The following is a 23,124-nucleotide window of genomic DNA, read 5'->3' as shown; positions in this document are numbered from 1 at the left end:
TACACACATTATTTATATGGCGGCACGGTGGTCGACTGGTTAGCACGTCCGCCTCACAGTTCAGAGGTCGTGGGTTCGATCCCGGCTCCGGCCTCCCTGTGTGGAGTTTGCATGTTCTCCCCGTGCCTGCGTGGGTTTTCTCCGGGCACTCCGGTTTCCTCCCACATTCCAAAAAACATGCATGGTAAGTTGATTGGATACTCTAAATTGCCCCTAGGTGTGATTGTGAGTGCGGATGTTTGTCTCTGTGTGCCCTGCGATTGGCTGGCAACCAGTTCAGGGTGTCCCCCGCCTACTGCCCAAAGACAGCTGGGATAGGCTCCAGCACGCCCCGCGACCCTTGTGAGGAGAAGCGGTACAGATAATGGATGGATGGATGGACATTATTTATATCTATATTTATTAATACGTGTATCACAGCCTTTTATTGTTCTTTGATTTATTGTATTGTTTGTAAAGTGCTTTGTTAGAGCTCTAACTGTTATGAAATGCACTATATAAATAAAATTGTATTGTATTGTATTGTATTGTATTGAATTGCATTGAATTGTATTGTAATTGTATTGTATTGTCCTCTTAAAAAACTGCCAATTAATAAATTGGATTTTCTGATGTATTAAACGTACCTTAGTTGTGTCTACTATTTGACAATGTGGGACATCAACCCACTATGACACGTGCTCTCAGTGGTAGCAGAATAAATGGACCAAGTAGGTTATCTCATCATGGGTAATTTACAGCACCGCACAGCATTGAATTTCAAACAATAACGCAAGGCTAATAATCGTAGCCTATTTAGCTTACCATTCTTCCAATCTGGGACTCGTATCCACTCCATGTCCGGTCGTTCGAGCACAATACTTCGTCTGAACATCTGGTTCATACACGTATGGTCCAAAATACATGATGCCCAAAACCTCCTCTTCCTCCAACTCATCAATCACCTGGATCACCTCAGATAAGTTTAAAATATTGCTTTCCGTGTTGATTTCTGACTGGCTTTGTACACTTTCCATGTTGCACACTGCCGTCGTATTCTTGACGTGACCTTTCACTTCCGGGATGTCGCTAGCTAGGATCTCACTTCGGAAAAACGATTACTTTGTCGAATACACGAAATAGAAATGATTTATTTCAAGCTTTATTTTTTTGTATGACGTTTAATTACTTTACTTAGACTTCATTTGACATTTTCTGAAATTACTTAACACTTGAGCTTTAACCCCCTGAAAAATTACCAGGCACCTTATTTTCAAGTGCTTGTATTGAGCCTATTCAAGCTCAAATACTGTATATACACGCGCACACATCCACTAGTATTTGGTTAAATGACCCTACACAAGTTTGACCTCGACCACACACTTCTTTTGTAGCTATTAATCATAATCAATCCTTATTGTAATATTCTGTCTTGTCAGTATCAGAATGATGGTTGAATTTTCTTCCACCTTATCTGTGTTTTTCGGATCGCTTTCATTTGTGAATAAGTGATGACTTTCTGCAATAAACAGTTTAACAGTCTCATGCTCGTGGGGTTGAGTTACATACTTACAGTTTACTGTATATATGTCTCCTTGACTAAGACCGAAAGCTTTAATAAGAACTGGAGCATTTAAGATCAACATTTGTTAACAGCCTGTATTTCATTTTGTGCAGTGAAGCTCACATTAACTACATTTTTGAATGGTGGCATTTTATTGTCTTTAACTGTTCTGTAAGTCTCTGATGGTGTATTGGTTCATGTTCTGTGAATGTGAGTGTGAAAGATTGTCTGTCTCTACATGGGGCCCCTGAAAGACTGGCGACCAGTGCAGGGTGTAGTCCGCCTTTCACCCAAAGTAAGCTGAGTTCATGACCTTGAACAGAATGAGCCCTATAGAATAGGATTGGTTGGATTGATGGCTTACTGCACTGCGTGTAACACAAACAGTGTCTCTATTTTAAGCAAGTTTATCTAAATTTGCTTTAGGTTGTTTGTTGTTGTTGTTAGTGAATACAGTTTGAGAAATCACTATGTTCTATCAGAACAAACATGGAAAAATGTCCTCTAAAGTGAAGTGTGATAAATTAACTTGAAATATATTTTAAAAAGGTTGTATCTTATGTTTGTACTTAAAAATTGTCTACAGTGAGCCCTACAGCAAATGGAATTATTCTGGAATTTTGCCCAAAAAAATATATGTTTTGTCGATTTTCATTTGTCATCTTTTTCACCAGGTAAGACAAACAAACAATGTGGCTTGCAATATGTCCATATAAGCCGTGCTTTTCAGCGCTACTGCCTTCATTTGATGTGATTGCTAACCTGGGAATGCTAAATAGTTGAAGCAATTTCAAAACCCATTTCCTCCAACCATTATCTGCAATCTATGTCTGAAGTGGAACACTAAAATATATCAAGTATATTAATTTGGCAGGATCAAGCAAATATGAGACAGAAGTCAAATTTGAAAAGAAAAATAACGTAGGCAGAAGCCAATCCGAATGAACCACTTACTGGAACCAAGGTAATTGCGTTGGTATTTGAGAGATCCTTTAATTTGACGGGATTTGCAGGTGTTTTATAATCTCACTGCTCAGAGAAAGAACCATAAAAAGAACAGTGTGTTAATGCCAGGAGGTAATCTGCACCATGCCAAGGTGTCAGTGCAAAAAGCTGAGAACAAAGGCGAGACCATAAAGATAGACATGGGGCTTGAGGGAATGAAAAATGAAAAACTGGTCACTTAATTAGCATTTCATTTGGGGAGTGCTGTAACCCACATTTCAGAGAAATGTTTTGCTTCCACATCTCAGTATTTCAATTCAATGGCATCAAATCTAACTGGCCTCTCACATCGTTTTTCTCCTGAACTGTCTCTCTTAACATGCATTTCAATGGCATGCACTGGTCCACTAATGTATGTCATTTAAAAATTGTAAATATCGCTGGCGTTAAGCCAAATCCCCATAAATCACAAATTAGTCCATTTCTATTGGTCAGTCCACACGTAGGTGTTATTTTAACAAATTATTGACCAGTCTACAGTGTTGAAAATGGCTTGCGCGCTTGCAATGTCAATGGTTGAACAAAATGACATTTGGGAGTCTCCTGAAAAGTATTGAATTTGGAGGTATGAGGATTCCGCCCGACGCCAGCGATATCTGAATTACATTGTAAACATTTTTGGGAAATCAAACATAGTTGTTTTAGCGGTAGCCATTTAAGGGCTAGAAATTAATCCATATCTGGATGAGAAATGAAATGGCATTTCATGTATTTTTTTTTTTTTGATTGCAAATTTTAACCGCAAATCTTTTTTCACTAAAATATGCTTTAAGTATTTATTTGGTACAAAACATCATTAACACCTTAAATATTTTTTCTTTAACACTTTATTCCTTTTTGCTCAAATTGGTTTCCCCCTTTCTGTACTATGCAATGACAAAATATCCTCCAAGTAAACAATGCAGCCCAAACATCGCACGCTCATTCATTTCTTTACTGCGCAAGGGACCCTATTTGGTATTACAGTATCTGGTATTTAAACGTAATATATGGCCAAGGCTGAAGGAACATGCGATTTCTGCAAAAGCAGTTAGCGAAGAACGGCTCAATTATATAATGCATATCAATGGTATAATTAACTGGAGAATAACAAACTTAAAAATCTTATGGCGCAAAAATGTCTTTAGCGCTGTGTTTCCGGAGTAGAAATTTTGAATTTCGAAATACTGAAATGAGTGCCTCTGGGTTTCATTGCGACATGAACAGATGTGGTTGTGGAATTGTTGTTGGACCAAAGTGAATCACGGTCTAACCCAAATTTGATGGTTTAACAATAAGACTTGTAGGCTTTCCTCTGGTCATAACACTGTGTGCCTATGAGAGTGTCTGTGGTAAACTCCAGCTGAACCTTACTTTGTCTTTTGTACTGCCAATCTCCTCAACTCGAACATTGCACTTTTAGTCATCAATACGGAGAGGTTGATATTTTCACAAGTTTGTCAGCCGGCTGATTCTCTGGAATGCCAACAGCCATCCTCAAGGGAGGTCTATACAGTACTACTGAAACCCCCACCATCCACACACACACACGCACACACACACCGACACACACACCCCCACACACGCAGTACACACACAGAGGACTGTCTTATCTTGTTTTTTTAAATCACATGTAAATAAAAAAATACAGGCACGAATGGATTGAATCTTAAAACTTAATCTTTCCCTTTTGTCTCTGTTTTCCTCATAACACAAGCACCGACAACACATTCACTGACAAAATTGACTTGCCACCTTCAATCAGACGAGGACCAAATGTATTTCTGCCAGTTTTAAGCTGACACCATTAATAGATTTGGGAGGGGACATGCTTTGAAGACACAGGGAGTGCAAAGTCTGTCTGACGTAAAATGCACTTTCATTTAGGCAACAGCATACACTTTTTGATTGCAACCGTTTTACACCAAAATCTTTTTTTTTTTTTTTTTTTTTACCAAGTGGCTCTTTTTACTATCAATGCAAGCAGAGGAAAGTATTAGACTTTGTTGTGGAGAGAAGTGTGACATCCATAATGTATTTCCTATTAGAGGATGCCACGCATGGACACACCTGGCCACGTGTCACAGTGGAATGGACAGGAAGTGGATGACAATAAATGAGGGCAGAGGAATAAAGGTTGCCAAGTAACAGATAGCAGTTCAAGAGAGGGCAGAAGTGTGAGACAAGAGAAGGAAGTACAAGAGATACAATGTGTCAAGTTCAGGAAGCCGCTGGACATTTAGTGTTTCATGTAACACATGCACTCCACACATAAACCGGCTTTCATGGTGCATCGCAGCAGTTAAGCCAATTGCTTTGAACATTGAATCCCTCTCCTCTTACCTGTGCCACTTGCATCCTTATTTGCGCTTCGCTTCTGCATGCCTGTCTATCATTCTCCTTTATTTGACCCCAGATAAAGTTGGAAGGTCTCATCTTAAATTAGAATTATTTTGGTCCATATGCCTACAACCATCACAAATTGATTACCGTGTAATGCTGCAAGCATTTCCACTCCCTCCCTTTCATTCGCTCCCCTTCCGCTGTGTGATTTTGCATTAGGCAGACTCCATTTCTAATCAGGCTGTCATTAAAGTGCACCCCTGGGTGCATCCCAAACAAAAACAAGCACACCCTAAAACGGTCTCTGCATCATTTTTGGATTATTGCACTCCACTTCAGCCCTCTTTGTTTAACATAGTTTCCCCTTACCTGTTTTTCCATCTATCCCTCATACTCTTTTATTCATATTCGAATTATACCATTGTATTCCTTCATTAGCATTTTTGTTCACACGGTCTCTAGTTTTTTCCCCTCTCTTCATAATTACCCCCTCCCCCCCTTATGTTATCTCCAGCCTCTGAATACATTCCACTTTTTCGCAGCACATAAACAGACAGTGCCCTTGGGGAGGTGTTGGAGAGCTCTGTCTTTGTTTGCGCGCACCTCTAACTAACTCTCCATCGGCAGGGAGCCAAGCCCGCCAGTGCAAGACAGATAGCTGGCTCAATCCCAAGCTTCTTTCCAGTTGGACTCATTTCTTTACCTTAACCTCACACTGTCTCTCTCCTTCCAGGATAAAGCTCTCCCTCTGAGACGAATGTCAGCTGCCAACAGTCACCAGTTACTGAAGGCACCTGACCCAGTGATTAATTGGCCTAAAAAAAAAAAAAGCTTAAGCCAAATCTGTTTCAGCTTTCAGTTGATATCCGATCCTCTCCAAACCATATAACGTGGGCGTTCATCATTGGGCTTTCCTAAAGATTCATCACTCATCTCGCCCCCATACAACCCCCCCTTTAGGATTAGGGTGCACACTGTGGTTGAATGACCCAATAGCACGTTCTCGGTATTTCAACACATGAAATAGCCTTCAAAGAAAGAGGAATTTGAGCAATAAGCAAGCGTTTTCAGTCTTATAATTGCTTAAGGCTATAACTTACGCCATGAAAAATGTTTGATGTTTTTATATTGTAACGGTTTGACATTCTATTCAATATGAAATGTGAAGGTGCATTGAAAATGTAGTTCGGAAGAAAATGATCGAAGTTGACGGGTTTCACAATGTGCTGCACGGAACTTACATGCACAGTAATGCACCATCAAAGGTGCACTGTGCTACGCTAAATTTTCTATCTCCTCTGGCTTTGACGGGCAATCTCCTCATAGAGTGTGAAAAGAGGTTTTATCACTCACCATTATCGGGCTCAGATTTCCTGTCATGCTCGGTGTCGGTGAGAGACAGGGCAGAGTTGGCGCGGCTTGTCAGGCAGGAGCTTTGCTCGGACTTCAAACCCCGCATCCACATGTGCGGCAGGCCATGAGCGGGTGAGGGTTCCACTTCAGGCTCAGTGTCCACATCGGAACTGACGCCCAGGGAGTAGCCGCGGCCGTGGGTGTGAGCGGTGGGTCCGGCGCATAATGCTTCCTCCTCCTCTTGATGCTGCTGATGCTGTTGCTGTTGGTGGACATAGTCTGGAGTCCTCATTTGAGCAGCCTTGCAGAAATCTAAATCTAAAGAAGGGGAGATGGGGGGGGGCAGATTGAGAGTCTGAAGACAGCAATGGCTCGAATACTGCGGTGTGTTTGTTCTTTGCTGACCAGGTGTTTATAGATGACAAACCAAGAAGTGGGGAACATACTGTACTGGCCTTAAACTGTAATATTAAAAGACACACAATTAGATGTAAAGCAAAGGGGCTTTTAATGATACAAAATGAATTGAGGACTGGGCCAGAGCCATTAGTGCCGCTCTCAATTTTTGGGGTTGGTTATGAAGAGAAAGCTGCACAAAGCCATTGAAACCGATTGCAAATAGGGAGGTAACTCCATATTTTCTTTCATTTGTATTTCTTATCTTTGCCGCGCAGCATCTGAATGCTTTTTTTTTATACATCAATTTCATTGATGATCGTTCAGAATTGGGTGATGTCAATGTCTGACCTCACTCATTTTTGGATGAATTGCCCCTAAAATGCTACGGATACAGAAAAGAGAATTCAAATGAACGTCGGTTATTATGTAATACTTTTTATTCTCCAGACGATACCTTTGTACAGTTACTAAGAAACATTTGAGTTTCATTGGTCAAAATGCCAGCCTTGATTTTCCTTCAACATTTGCATTGCATCCATATTCCGTTCTGCCTACCCGATGTGTGTTATTGAACTTGAGATGTATTGAACTGCTGCTCAAACAGAGCACTGATCTCATCTATATTCTCCTTGGTGGGGTGAAGAGATCAGATAAAGATCAAACCTTATTAATATTGACTCAGACTGAGGGAAAAATTGAGCCTCGCATGCTTTCAGGTATTAGAACGCCATCCAATCTCAAGAATCAACCCGTTATCTGAGAACATCAGATAAATTGTGTTAGTTCTCCGGTTACACTTCAATTCAATTCAATTGAGAAATACTTTTTGGAAGAAGACAAAGAAAAGAATGTAGAGGCATCTGAGTAAATTGTCTTGGTGGTTGTTGAGGGTTTACATGTGGAAGTAATGGACTCAATGCAATTTAATATAAATTGTGGCATGAATTGAAATTAATGAAGCCAAGTAGACTGTAGATGAAAGGATGATTTCCTACTTCTGTGTTTAGTGATTCTAATCAATGTACAGTTCGAGGTAGACATAGAGTATCCCACCCTCTGGATTTTCTCATGTATTCCTTTGCTGCATTGCATTGCTGTAAATCACAATTAGTATAGTTGCTGTCACTAGTAGGCAGGCAGGTAGATTAATAATCTGTCACTATTGCAAAAACTCTTTCCTGGTGGGATACAATTACAGAACAGTATCTGTATGGAAAAAAACACAGATTTTTTTGCACCTACTGACCACTGGGATGAGCGTCAGTGTTTCCTATCTAGTTCCTGTCTCTGTTTTATAATATACCAACATAATATACAATATCCTTCTGGAATTAAACCAGGCAAAACTCTTGTCATTGTATAGCTTGGCATCAAACTGTCTGCAATTGGACAAGAAATGAGCAAATGTTTTGTTTGTTTCTTTACAGAAAACACATCAACAGACAATCCAAACCCTTGTGATTTTAAACTCAGCTGTAAAACAAAAAGTTGCCATAAAGTTGCTGGCATTTGCACTGGACTGAATTGCGCAAAATGTTTAGAGAATTTTGCTTTTATGCAAGGGAAAAAAACATAATTTCATTCAAGTTCAGTCCTTGATATAACTCAGACAAGCACATTTGCAATTTGTTTGTTCAAGAGTGCAATTTCCACAATGAATGTGTGGCGGACTTGTTCCACTTGATTATGTTTGATTCACTCACTTAAACCTCTCTAAATAGCACCATCTTGCTGTCCAGCTGCCATAATTCAAATGAAGGAAGCTGAAGTAGGTTTAAGTATGACACACTCATCTGCTTAGGCCTCATTTAACACATGTAGCAATAAGCATATGAGCAACATTTATGTTTGTGTTGACTCCCGGCCAATCAGTGAACAATGTTAATGGCACAAATGTAATGATAGATGAATATAGTTCACAAGCTATGTTTTACAGAGAGCCCTAAAGGGTACTACTACTACTACTACTACTACTAATAATAATAATAATAATAATAATAATGATAATAATAATAATAATAATAATAATAATAAGAAGAAGAAGAAGAAGAAGAAGAAGAAGAAGAAAAAGAAGAAGAATCATTATAATAATCATAATCATAATAATAAATCCAACAGAAAAAAAAAAATCAAAAGTGGAATTAAAAAGTGCCATGAAAAAGTAGTTGACACCTCAACGTCTATTTTTTCCTTTTTTTGTTTCCCCACTTTAAGACCATCAAACAAATGTAAATTTCAGACAAAGAAAAGGGCAGTAAGCATAAAGTTCTAGTATTATTAAGTAAACGTTTATTAAATGCCACCAGGCCCCGTGCAGAGATGGGAAGTAACAAAGTACAAATATTTTGTTACTGTACTTGAGTAATTTTTTCGAATACTTTTTACTTTTATCCGTTACATTTTAACACCAGTATCTGTACTCTTTACTCGACACATTTTCAAAACAGGATTGATACTTTTGTTTTACATGATGGATGGTTCATACATTAAAAAATAATTGAGACCAATGTTCGTGGCTCCGCCAATCATATATGAAGGGTGGCGCCCACCCATGGCCTTTCCTGCAGGAAGTGTTCGCATTTGTCGGCTGGAAGAATGATTCTTGGCGAATCATTGTGTCCTGTGTAAACGTAAAGTCCACGAGCTTACCGCCTACATGAATTTCCCATCCAATCTGAGAAAACATATCGATGTAAAGCTAAATAATTACTCTTTCGTTAGCTTGGCCCTGGTTAATGACGTTAGTTTTATACTGCTTGAATGAAACAGCAGTTTGTGAGTAAAAACTTGACTTCAAGTCTTCAAGCGGTGGGTCTGCCTGCATGATTCATCGCATCACAGTTAAAAACAATCCAGTCAGTTTAAGGGGTGTGTTAAGTGATGACCTTTCACATTTAATAGCCTTCAAATTATATGACATGAGGAGGAAACATCCGGGAAAAATACTTTTTTACTTTTACTCACGAAGTACATTTCAGAGCCTAAACTTTTTTACTTTTACTTGAGTACTTATTTGAATGAGTACTTTTACTTTTACCAAAGTCATTTTTTTAGTACAAGTAATTGTACTTTTACTTAAGTACAGAATGTCAGTAATTTTCCCATCTCTAGCCTTGTGTGAACAAGTACTTGCCCCCTAAACCTAAAAACTGCTTGGGCCACTCTCATCAGCAACAACTGAAATCAAGCTTATTCTATGACTGGCAATGAATCTTGAATGTCTGCAGATATGTTTGGGCTCAGTCTTCCTTGTAGAATTGTTTTAATTCAGCAACAATTGAATGTTTCCAAGCACCAATGGCCTTTTGAAGGTCTTGCCACATAATTCCAATCAATTCAATCTATCTTTAGCTAGGTTTACATGGTGATCTTTTTGTCAATCTGATTGAAACGATTCCGAATGAAGATTACTAGTCACCTATTTACATGTGACGTGATCTTTTTCCAAACTGTAGTTTACATGCTTCACTCCGTTAATCAGATCAGTGTTAGACCGATATAAATATCACATGATTTATCAAGATGGAGTTATTTTGTCTTTTTAGCACAGTAGTTGTGATACTTTTAACACTTTTATCAAAGTAACATCTTGATAAAAATAAGTACTTTAAAACAAATTCTCCCGTTGCAGATGAGCTCTGGTAAGACGCTTACATTTTAAAGTGCGTATACGACGACGTCACTATGCATTTACATCAACTCAGACCATGCGCAGACCGGACACAGTTTCGCTATTGTGATTGAACTATTTACAAGACGCTCGTTCAGATTGGCAAAAGGAATATGCCAGAATATGTATGTTTGGTCATTCAGATACATTCTAATCGGGATACATCTAAATTCAGCTTTTGACTAGGTCACTTCAAAACCTTCAATTTGTTTTTTAAGACATATAGAAGTTGGCTGGCTGGTGGGTTTTGGGTCATTGGCCAGCTGCAGAACCCATGTGCTTCAGCTTGAGGTCTTGAACTGACACTAGAACATCCTCCTTCAGGATGTTCTGGTGAAGAGCAGAATCAATGAAATTAAACTCCCCTAAAATGTGGTTAAACACAGTTAATTCAGGATTTAACGAGGGGGGCAAGTACCTTTTCACACAGCCAACAACAGTAACTTTGTATAGTTATTTCATTTTATAGCAAAATCACCATTTAAGAATTTGAAAATGAGTCAAATATTTTTTCACGGTTCAGTAGCACCGGTATATATTCTAAATATATGTTCAGTCCTATATTATACCAAAGTAGAACCATATAAATGAAATAAAACAATTATGTCACTTAAATATGTGTAAGCATCCGGTGGGAGTGTTCTTGTTCAAGTGGAACATTGAATGGCACTGACTAATAATCTAAGGTTGCATTTCATCACTATCAAGTGTAAACAATTTAAATGCACATTTAGGTTGTTTTTCCTTTAATCCAAAAACCAATAAAAAATAAACAGATTTGTAGTGGAAAGTGATGATTTTCTATTACGCTGACATGACACAAAGGAAATTATAATGGTCAGCAGCCCCATTTACTGGCAAAGAATCCGATACAGCTCTGTGCCTGACCTCAGCATCTCATACGTAGAGTATATTTCTTAGTTGCCGGACTGGGTGGGATGTACTATTACATTGACAAATACAAATGATCGTATATGTGACATCAGGAAATAGAAAAAGGAAAAGAAAAGAAAGGCAGACTCACATATGACAGGAAAAGTGAATAATATGCTTTGGGAATTAGATGAATTGGCTGATCCCTGTCATCCATTAAAAATGTCACTGGAGGCGATGCCCCCCTTAACAGTTGGTTACTTAGGCAGGCCATACTTTATATAACTCCGTTGCCCAAAGATGAACAGATGCGCTTCATATTACCGGCTATCATTGACATTTGAAAGGCTGCTTTGGGGAGTCCTTGGCACCTTACCATATGATGTGATGCACGTCATCAAGTGTCGTATGGTAAGGTAATGACTTTCTTTTTCTGTTCTTTTAATATAATGGTAAGGCAGAGAAACTTGACAAATGCTGGCACGCATCGGTGACGACTGATGGCCATCGCGGGTGGTCACGTGTTGACCAATATGACAAAATCCATAGTAGGCGGTATTTGAAATATGAAATTGCTTGTTCAAATGGTTGGCTAATGTTGCTTGTTAGCATGGTGGGATGGTCTGGCAGAAAAGCGGGACGTTAGGGTGGAAGAGAGTTCATCTATTGATCACAGTGAACCCTGCACAGCAGCACAGTCCTGATGAGGTACAGCTTCTCTCTTAACACCATACATGACCTGCATAAAGGCCATCCATCACAGGATGCACTGGCCCATTTCTCCTCCTGTCACCAGCAGGGGAGAATTTCTCAGTGTGTATGCGTCAGCGCTGCCTGTGTATCTGTGTTTGTGTGTAACGAAGGGTGTTTTTCCACCCCAGGTGAGGCAGAAGAGGTTTGGGGCTGACCCAGTTTAGCTGTGGGAGGGAAATATCACCTCCGTGGAGGGGAGGTAATTGGTTGCCTCCGACTGTCCTTCTGGCTCATTGTGGACTGTAATAGGTAATTCACACAGGCCCCTTTAAAAACCTGTCTCTGCGTGTGTGTGGGGCAAATGTGTGTGTGTGTTTGTCTGCCTTCTGAGCCTATACATCCAGCTTCTGTGAAGCTTTGAGGGTGCATACACACATGCCCTGAGCATATGGGATACCTGGCTGGGCTTGGTTGTAGTTGTTCTGTCTTTCACGGTGGGATCCGAGCGTGAGGCGTAGCTCATGTGTGTAGTCGGGCAGGGTTTCACGTGAGGTGTAAGAGCGGTGGTGAGGGTGACCGTCCTCGCTCTCATCAGACGAACTGGTGTAGGACATCTCCATTTCATGGCGGCCCTTAGACAGCGGCTGGTAGGGTTTACTGTCCATCTCCTCCATGGCTTGAAGGGCAATCCACTTAATCACTCAGCACAGAATACAGAGTCTGTAAACGGGTGGTGGGAGGTGGGTGGGGTAGGGTTGGGTAAAGGTGAGCGAATGGAGAGGACAATGGAGAGGAAAATGAAAGGAAGTGAGGGATTGAATAGACAAGGTGAGAGAAAAATAGCACAAGAAGTTTATTATTGAAAACAGTGCAACAATACTGCAGCATCTGCTCACTTCTATTACACTAGACATTCATAAAAGGTATTTGGCCTCTTTGATATTTCAAACCAATGGTTAGTGTCAAATCAATACACTCAGAATAGACTGCAATTATGTCTGAAAGCATTTGATGAGAAGTTGGCCTGAATAAGAGGCTATAGTTTTCCTTCACGTGTCACCTGTTGCGATTTTGCTATTGATCTTAGTCTTCAACAGACAACTATTGACAGGTTTCCGATGAATCACAACTGTGTTGCTGGGTCTCTTTTATTACTAAACCAAGTGACTCACTCACCATTCCATTATGTAATGATGAAATACTTAGAAACCACAGAGTCATTGCCCTCCTAATTTGAGTCAACTTAAGTGGCTTCTTTCAGCGCCATTCAATTAGTCGTGTTCCTCTTCCCACGACATTGAAATCTTCTGCAATGTGCTTTTAATGCCCAAACTAATGATTTATCAGGACAATGATTTGCAACATAAAATATGTGATTGGATAATACTTCATTATCAACAGTTTTACTGGCATTTTCATACGGAAAAAGTGATGTATACTACAAACCAGAAGAGCATTTTGTAACGTCCTTTTTTAATATAACAATGTTACGAACAAACAAATAACAATAATTTGTGAAGCATTCTAAATTTTCGCAACAGCAATTTAATATTATAGAGGTGTAACAATTAATCGACTCATCAATAGCTAATAGATTAACAAATAATTGATAATTATGTTTAATACGTTCATCGTTTGGAAAGATTGTTTGATTTAGAATTGTCCAAATCCTTGGAACTATAGCCTCTCAACAGTAAATATTGTCAAAGCAGATAGATGATCTTCGTCTTGAATCAAAACAAAAAACATTATTTGGTTTTACTTTGTAAAGCAACATTTTTGCGTATTTTCTGACACGTAACAGACATGTCAGTAAGTGAATCATAATTATGTTTGTGCATTTTCTGCAATGTCACTTTGAAATAATGTCCTGTTTTTAAGTAAAGGGTTGAAAAAAAAGTATTTATACTTATCTGATTTATCCATCGGTTATCAAAATAATCAACACATCAATCCATTATTAATGTAGACACTTTTAAATCCAGGTTAAAAACATTTCGTTTCTCATATGCATGAAGTCTGAACGGTATATATATATATTTTTTTTGTTTTACTTATCTTGCTTTGAATCATTTTAATCTAATTGTTCTACATGATTTAGATTTTTGTAATTCCTAATTTGCTAGTTAGTTGCAGCCCGAAGTTGGGCTTATTCAAAATGTACTCATAACTTCCATCTTGGCTTCTCTCAAATCCTAAAAACATTCTAATTAAAGAAAATGATTGGTGTGCCGAACAACACGGAGTGTTTGCAAGTTCCGGACGTTGCGAAAGTACCCGGAATGCATTTGACGTGTTACTTGCGCAGCATGCGTATGACGTGTACTATGTGATTCTGCCCTGCCTGAACAATAAAACACCCAACAAACAATTGAACAAATTGAAAATTGAAATACAAGACATTTCCTTCCAGAAAAATTCCCCTTACTAATGCTGAAGTCAAATTAAATTCCCATTGACTTGCAAATGGAAATAAGCATCAATATTCTTTCAAGTAACCAAAATTTACACACAAACGCGGTAGGGACGCAAACAGAAAGGCAATACATAAAGACATGGATTCTTCCTAATCTGTGACATCCACGTTATATTAATAAAGCTCAATCACAACGTTCTTCATCTACTCTAATATCGATGAAAAGTGCGTACTCAATGCATGCATGGCTCCATATGCCACTAAGAGGCCACCGCGTGCACAGCAGGAATAGCCGGTATTTATTTGTATTTATAGATTTTTATTGCTATTACTTTAGTATATTAATGTAACCCAAACGTGCTGCTGCCAGCCTCTGCGCACTGATGAGCTCTGCGTTGTGTTGTTGTGGGCACGTGGTGATGTGGGGAGAAAGCAGCACTGGATTGAGAATGTGGCTGAGACGATCGCACTTTAATTCCCTTTTCAAAATCAAAGACAGACTCCCATCACAATTGTGCAGTGAAATATAAAAATACAACATAAAACACTTGATTTCTCAAGAACTCAAAACGTAGCAAATCTCCCACCCAATATTTTTATTCTCATTCACACAAACTAAATAGGCATGTCAACATGCATTAAAAACATTATTAACTGAACATGGATAGCATATTAAGATAATGATATTGAATAGAGGGCGATGGCAGCAACGCTCACCTTTTCAAAATCAAAGGTAGACTGCTACAAGATGGACGCTACGCGCAGTTACATGCAATACTACTGGGTCCCAACAGGAACAAAAAGTACAGACATGCATATCTACTGAAACAAAAAATGGTCAAAGGGCAACACCTTGTGGTAGCCACTAATCACTAACTTACATCTACGCCCTCTTTAACTGCCATCACAAGCAACCCAAAGAAAATGAAAAACAGCCATTTCACAGTGCTCTGGAAAAGTCACATTCAATTTGTCCTATACCACCAAAGAAGCTGCAATGAAACAACTTACAGACTTTAGTGTGCATCACCTGCTAGGCCTGCTGCTCTTTTTGTTCTGACCCTCTGCCACAGCTGCCGTCCTCTCTCCAGCTTCATCTGGTTATTCTCCAGTTCTATCATTTGTGCCTCATAAGACAATCTGTTTGGGGGACGTCAGTTTCTCACTGGATTTCTCCGAGTAGCACTGGGAACCACTGCAGAATCGTCCTCGTCGACAATATCACCTGCCTCCTCTTCATGTTGACCTGTTGCCACGCCAACATCCGCCGTATTTGAGACTGCAACCTGTTGGTCCACTGTTTCGGGCAAAACACTGTCCTCCCATCCTTCAGTCTCCTCCATCATCCTGTTATCCTCTGTATCTGACTCATTCTCGGAATCTCTTGCATTCGGATTCGGCCCAACGTTCTCATTTGCTGCTCCCCAGTCCTGATGCACAGGGAGGAACATGCAGTGAGTGAGTAAGTTGTGGCGCACCACTCTTTCAGTTCCACCACTCTCAGACCGCAAGATATATACAGGTATGTTTGGTTGTTTTTTTACCACAATGTATGGACGTGATTCCCATCCGTCTCCTAGTTTCTGCTTTCCCTCAACATGGCATACCTTGAATAGCACTCTGTCCCCGGGGCTGAATTCTTGGCTTCTTGCTCTTTTGTCATAATTCTTCTTCTGTTGCCCTTTGGCACAGTGAGAGGTCTGATTGGCCTGAGCATAAGCCCGGGATAAACAGTCGTGCAGAGTTTGGACATAATCACTGTACCCGCAGGACTCTCTGGTGGAATTAAGCCCAAAGATGAGGTCGACAGGGAGCCTGGGATGCCTGCCAAACAACAGGTAATATGGGGTACAACCAGTAGAATCATGTTGTGTACAGTTGTAGGCATGTGTCATGGAATCCAGGTATTCATGCCAGCGGAGTTTCAAATGAGGATCAAGGGTACCTAGCATGTTCATTAGGGTCCGATTGAACCTTTCAGTGGTCCCATTACCCTGAGGGTGGTAAGGGGTAGTGTGGGTCTTCGTGATGCCAGTACACTTGCACAACTCCCTCACCACAGCACTTTCGAAATTGCGTCCTTGGTCTGTATGCAATTTTGCAGGGAAACCAAACCAACAGAAAAAGTTCTTCCACAGCACTCGTGCTACTGTGTTGGCTTTTTGGTCTCTGGTGGGGTAGGCTTGGGCATAACGAGAAAAATGATCAGTGACAATCAGGACATTATCAATACCTACTCGCGACCTTTCCAGTGTTAAACAGTCCACACAAACCAGCTCCATTGGTGCAGTGCTGTGAATACTGATCAGAGGAGCAGTGGGTGTCTTCCTAAGGCAGCATCTTTCACACTGTTCACACCATGCTTTAATGTCTTGGAACATTCTCGGCCAGTAGAACCTTTCCTTTATTATCTGCAAGGTTCTCTTGAACCCCAAGTGTCCTGAATCATCATGGAGGGCTGTCTTTACTGATTTACGCATTGTCTCTGGCAAGACCAGCTGTTCCACTACACCTCTCTGAAAGTCTTTTATGTGGCGGTACATGATGCCATCCTTTATTGTCAACCTCTTCCACTCCTTTAAGAGAAGGCACACGTTTCCCCCTCCCTCGAGTCGCCCACTGTGGGTTGGCTTCTGGTTTCGACTTTTGAAGTGTGACACCGGGCCAATCACAGGATCCTTTTTTTGCTCGGCAAGAACCTCCTGTTTTGTCATGGGCTGGGACTGAATCAGTCCCTACTTCACGATAGGGTTCAGGCACGTCGGGAGAAGGTGTGCTTTCATCCACAGCACTTGAAGGCACAGGGGTGTCTTGCAGCTCATCAATGCCCTGTTCCATCACTGTGAGTTGAGGACACATCTGCAAGACTTGAGCGACTTCCTGGTTGGACAGTCGTGAGAGTGAATCTGCATTGGAACTACTCTGACCCTATTTTATACTGGATATCAAACTCAAACAGAGAAAGGAGTGACACCCACCGTTGGCCAGTGGCATCCAGTTTCGCGGAGGACATCACATATTTGAGGGGGTTATTATCCGTCTGGACAGAAAATTTGCGCCCATAGATGTGGTCATAGAACTTATCTGTCACTGCCCATTTCAGAGCGAGGAACTTGAGTTTATGTGCAGGATATCTCGTCTCTGCAGGGCTCAAACCTCTGCTGGTGTAGACGATGACCCTCTCCACCCCATCTTGTGCTTGTGCCAGGACAGCACTAAGCCCTCCTCCAGAGGCGTCAGTCTGTAGCACAAACGGTACACTGTAGTCAGGGTAGCCCAGCACTGGAGCGGTCACCATTTTTTCTTTCAGGGTCAGAAAGGCCCTCCCACACTCATCAGTCCATAAAAAGGGTGATTCAGGATCCACTTCCTTTTTCCCTCTTTTTTTCTTCCTGGGGTCGCCAGAGGTGAGGCGATAGAGTGGAGCAGCAATGGTGGAGAAGCCTGGCACGTACCGCCGATAATATCCTGCAAAACCCAGGAACTGCAACACTTCTTTCCGGTTGGTGGGTCCAAGGCAGTCTTTCACTTTACTGATCTTCTCTGGGTCAGTCCTGATCCCCTCAGCAGACACCAAGTGACCCAGATACTGCACCTCTTTCCTAAGGAGTTGACACTTGGAAGGCTTCAATTTTAAACCATGCTCTTTTAGCCGATCAAACACGAGCTGCAATCCCTGCAAGTGTTGGTCGAATGTTTTTGAGAAAATTATGAGGTCATCGAGGTAGATGAGGAGATGAGTGAAATTGAGGTAGCCAAAATAGCAGGTCATGAGCCTTTGGAAGGTTGATGGGGCATTCTGTAAACCGAAGGGCATTCTGTTAGCCTCAAACAGTCCCATTGGTGTGCTGAAAGCAGTCTTATGCTTATCATGTTCTGCTACTTCCACTTGCCAGTAGCCAGGTGTTAGATCAAGGCTGGAGAAGTACTTTGCCTGGCCCAAAGCCTCCAGAGCCTCCTCTATCCTTGACAGAGGGAAGGCATCTCTTGTGCTGCAGGAGTTAAGCTTTCTATAATCGATGCATAACCTCAGTGTACATCTTTTTTTGTCACAAGCACGACTGGTGACGCAAATGGGCTTTTCCAGGGCCTGATGACTCCTGCTGACTCCATCTCTGTCAGCAATATCCGCACGTCTTGCCACTGTGAGGGAGGGATTTGGCGGTATGGGATCCTGAATGGCCTAGGATCAACCAGGGGTATTTCATGTGTTACCGTTTTGGTGCAGCCATACTCCATGGGGTGTTGGGAAAAAACATTCCAGTTTTTTTTTTCACCAGCTCTTGCAGAAGAGAACGTTGGTGCTCATTTTCCACTGCTTCACTCAAATCTACCTCACAATTGGTCACCACCTGATCGAGACTCAGGCAGGCTCCTCTGCTTTTATCCTCATGGCACTTATCATTTGTTTTATCAGAGAATTCCACAACATTGTCCACCAGGTAAGCATTAGCTAGACATGTGCAGTGCCTAATAGTGATGGCCTGATCGGACAAATGTATTACTCTGATGGGAGCACAACCCTTTTTAACATCTGCAAAGACTTTGTCCACCAAGAGGTTTTGAGGGAGCTGCACAGAAGGATGACCTTCAATGAGGACTGTGTAAGTCTGTCTTTGTGGACCAGCTTTTATGTTACACCACAAATCCATTTCTTTACCTGCAGGGACGTTAATCTTACATCCAGTATACACAGCCGGCCCCACCAAATCATCCGTTTTACCTTGATCTGGGTCACCCACTGACTGAAGAGCTGTATGCCACTCAGGGTGCAATTCTTCGACTTTGTGGAGCAACTGACAGCCGTAGACAGCTTCAAGGTGACTTCTGGCAGCACGGATAACATTGGTCCCTACAAGTAGTGGGACTGAGGAGCGATACTCTTGAGTTAGGCACAAAAAAGGTGCACGCCCTTAAAGTCTTTATTCATCACTTTTAGGTCAATGTGAAGGACACTGTAGTAAGGTACTTGCTGACCCCCAGCTCCCTCAATAGGAATATGAGAAGGCTGGAGATTTTGCTCTCGGAGAATGGGGTGCTCACGCCAGTATTTGTGTGTGATGCTTGTCACCTGAGAGCCAGAGTTGATGGGAGCCCTGCACATCAGTCCATTAACCTCCACTTCTCCTTCATTTCTGGGACCCACTAGAGGGGGGCCCACTCCGTTCTCATTTGCGTTGTCGTCTTGCTGGGAGAGGCCTTGATGTTGGCCCATGGTAGCCCAGTTGACCATGGGCTCTAGGCATTTAAAGAATGGGGAGATGGATTGGCAGTTTTTTCCTCAGAGGATTGAGGCTGAGATTGAGGCTGAGATTGAGGCTGAGATTGAGGCGTCCAGCCAAGGTGTGGTAGCAGTGTATGACACACACGGGACGGGCTATATGTCCCTGCTTCCCACATCTGTAACATGTCACACTTATTGCTTGATTGCCATTTAATGGTGATGGTTGTAGTCTGTGCGAGGGTGTAGTGGTTGGCGTACCAAATAGTGACTCTAGTTGGGCCAATTTTTCCATGTTTTTCTCTTGATTTAAGGCCAATTGCTTTACCATCTCAGCTAGCTCTGTAAACTCTGGTGTGTGCTTTGACCTCTGAACTTTTGCGTTACTGGTATCAGGTGCTACTTGAACCTGAGTATAGGTTTTCTTTGGCTTACACTGAGTCAGGAACTTTCTATTCTCTTTTGACATGTTGCGTAGCTCAACTTGCAGCTTTCTGAAGCTTAAAAGCCTTGGCTTCATAGGTGCAATTCTGGTAAACACGTCTTCATCATTAAGCCCTCTCAATAATTGCAGAGTGAGTTTGCACCACAGTAGAAAAGCGAAGGTGCGTCGGCAGCTCCAGTGCCACCAAAAGGTACTGCATATCTTGTATCCAGTCTTCAATAAGCGTCTTGCCATCCAAATGGCCAGTGAACACTTGAACATTTTTTACTTGATGTGTCTGCACAAGCCCACTATAGGTCAATTGTTGGGAACCTGGGGCCCACGTCTGCGCTGGGCATGATTTGTGGACTGGGGCTGCCTGCACTGGGACCCCACATACGGGGGGGCTGTATGTAGAGTGGGGATAGCACCACCTGGGCCTTGAGTGTAAGGGATGGGTGCTGATGTGGGGCCTGCTTGGGAAACTGACCCAGTAGGAGGAGGGTTATGGGGGGGGGGGGGGGGGGTGTTTGTGTATGGTATCTGGAAGCTTGACATGGGACCATGAGGCATGGGGGTCGACAGTGAATAACCCGCATAGCCCTGGGCCTGAAGGTAAAAACCTTGGGGAGTATTAAGACCATTTGCAGGGGGGTTACAGGACATGGTGTTGCTCATGGGGGTTAAGTTGCTGATGACTTGAAGAAGGCAGAAGTGATACAGGATCATGAACAATAACCTCAGGTGGGGGGATGGGGGGGTAGAAGCCAACACATTCTGGAGCACTGGTGGGGCCATTGGAGCACCTAATGGAGACATAAATGGCACACTGTACGGGATTGCTTTTGAGTAGTGTTTTGGGACCAGAGTGGGTGTGGATAACATATGAGTCATTGTCGGTTGGGCAGCATCTCCCAGCCTTGGAAAAGGTGTCCCAATATCGGTGTAAGGGGTCCGCATAGTGGGTGGGGGTGTTAGCTGTGGATTTAGGGACTGGCTATGCATCACCGCTTCATATGTGTTGAGCTGAGGATGAGGATCAACAAAACTGAGCATGAAACTTGATGTTGATGCTCATTACAAGACTGGAGAAAGGCTGGAGGCCGAGGCAGAGGGTCTTTTCAGCCCCAACCGGGCGTCACTAAAAGGTTCACAAAATAATTACTTAACTACACTGAAACAAGATTATTTGAATGTCTCAATGGGCCACATCCGGGTCACGGCACCATACATGTAACCCAAACGTGCTGCTGCCAGCCTCTGCGCGCTGATGAGCTCTGCGTTGTGTTGTTGTGGGCGCGTGGTGATGTGGAGAGAAAGCAGCACGGGATTCAGAATGAGGCTGAGACGATCACGCTTTAATTCCCTTATCAAAATCAAAGGTAGACTCCCATCACAATTGTGCAGTGAAATATAAAAATACAAAATACAACATAAAACACTTGATTTCTCAAGAACTCAAAACGTAGCAAATCTCCCACCCATGTCAACACGCATTAAAAACAATATTAACTGAACATAAAGCATGGATAGCATATTAAGCTAATGATAACGAATAGAGGACGATAGCAGCGACGCTCACCTTTTCAAAATCAAACATAGACTGCCACAAGATGGACGGTGCGCGCTGTTACAGGCAATACTACTGGGTCCCAACAGGGACAAAAAGTACAGACATGCATATCTACTAAAACAAAAAATGGTCAAAGGGCAACACCTTGTGGCAGTCACTAATCGCTACCTTACATCAACATTTTACTTTGTCATTTGTTTTCTTGTTGCTCTTTTAAGTTTCATTTAAAATTGAGTTTCAGGGATTCAAGGAATTATTGTCACACATTTCCACAAGATATGGCATGAGATACGAACCCGTGGTCCCAGATTAGCCTTGGGAGTCAATCAAAATAATCGTGATTATTATTTTTTTCCATAATCACCCAGCCCTAGCCCAAAGTATTATCATTAATAATTTACGCATATCAGGCGATGCAATGGTGATCTTTAAGTACTTATGTATTTATTTATCTACCACTGTATTAAAATTGCAAGTACAATTGACTCCCTACTCTAAAAGAAAACTACCTGCCAAACTGCCTGAATGTGTTGGGGCATGGTACCACTTGTCACTAATGCAAAGTCACCACTGATTAGCTTTCAGGTACTATGCCCAGCCTGAAGTATTTCCGGCAGACATAAAGCTTCTAAATGGAGCTTGAGAGGGTCATTGCTCATAGAGACAAAGTGCTATGGTATTGACCTCTTCAGGGAGTCCTGTAGTCCATATATCAAAGCCATTAGAGTGCGCCTGCTCAATACCTCAGAGATATGCAGGAAAGGGTGATCACCACCAGTCTGATACCGCCGTCCAAGTATTTAGCTGACCTTAATGCTTTTATTACACCTGAAAGACTCTTTTGTCTTGCCCTCATGCTCACCCTTCTCATCCCACATACACGGGGCCACACAAAAAAGTTGAATGCTCTCATGCAGACAAAAAATATTTGCTGACCCAGTAATGAACTCAAACACAGGGTCAAATCCCTCTTACCCGTGCATCCTACACACACCCTCACCACCCTGGAGAGGTTATTGTAACTCAGGTGATTGTTAAAAGCCTGTCTTTCACACTTGTCCGTCCCCCTCTGTCACCAAAAGCATAACAATGCCTTTAGCGTGGATATGCACCTATAAGGCCAACTAAAGGTTTGCATGTGCAAAAATTGACACAAACTTGATTGGAGAATGTGGAAGCCCAAGATTGTGTCGACCAAACGGGAAAATCAGCAGTGCAATTCATTTGGGCAGATTGTCTCATATACCTATATCAGGCTGCACAGGTTTTCCCATCCACCTTTGTGTCAGATGCGCAATGCGTGAGTGGAGCAACCCTAAAATGTGGGTGTTCCCTTTCAAACCTGGCTTTCCGCACAGTCTCTCGTCAACTAAAGCATCGATCATTTTTTATGCATTTCAGAAGCTCTTGTAAGTCTAGCTCCCCGTGAGGGTGAAAAATCATATTGCACTTGATGTTTGGATTCAGTTACAACAGACGACCAACATGTTGTAAGCTGCTATCAGAAAGCCACCAAAGATTCAGATATTGAGAGAGGCTGAAAAAAAAAGATTTTACTGACCTGATGAAAGAGTCGCTATGTGTCAGCTATAACAGCGTTTCAGCCGTGATATTTACAGGCGAAGAATATCC

At 41.8% G+C, this 23,124-nt stretch overlaps 1 protein-coding gene across 3 annotated transcripts in view; it reads right to left on the bottom strand.

The window, feature by feature from the left end:
* tenm1 (teneurin transmembrane protein 1) overlaps window positions 1-23,124 on the bottom strand; it is a 298,794-nt gene that overhangs the window by 252,603 nt on the left and 23,067 nt on the right. For all 3 annotated transcript variants that reach the window (XM_086023607.1, XM_086023606.1, XM_086023608.1), the window contains 2 exons: window positions 12,316-12,578; window positions 6,224-6,541 (listed from right to left, as the gene is read on the bottom strand). In XM_086023607.1, coding sequence (XP_085879733.1) covers window positions 6,224-6,541; window positions 12,316-12,532 — 535 coding nt within the window. In that variant the 5' untranslated portion in view covers window positions 12,533-12,578. The remainder of the gene's footprint in view (window positions 1-6,223; window positions 6,542-12,315; window positions 12,579-23,124) is intronic.

The sequence above is a fragment of the Filicampus tigris genome, chromosome 2 (genome assembly GCF_054856515.1).
Source record: "Filicampus tigris isolate MCC_2025a chromosome 2, RoL_Ftig_1.0, whole genome shotgun sequence".
Taxonomy (NCBI): Eukaryota; Metazoa; Chordata; class Actinopteri; order Syngnathiformes; family Syngnathidae; genus Filicampus; species Filicampus tigris.
The sequence above is the reverse complement of the archived record's forward strand: the minus strand, read 5'-3'. Positions and strand labels throughout refer to the sequence as shown.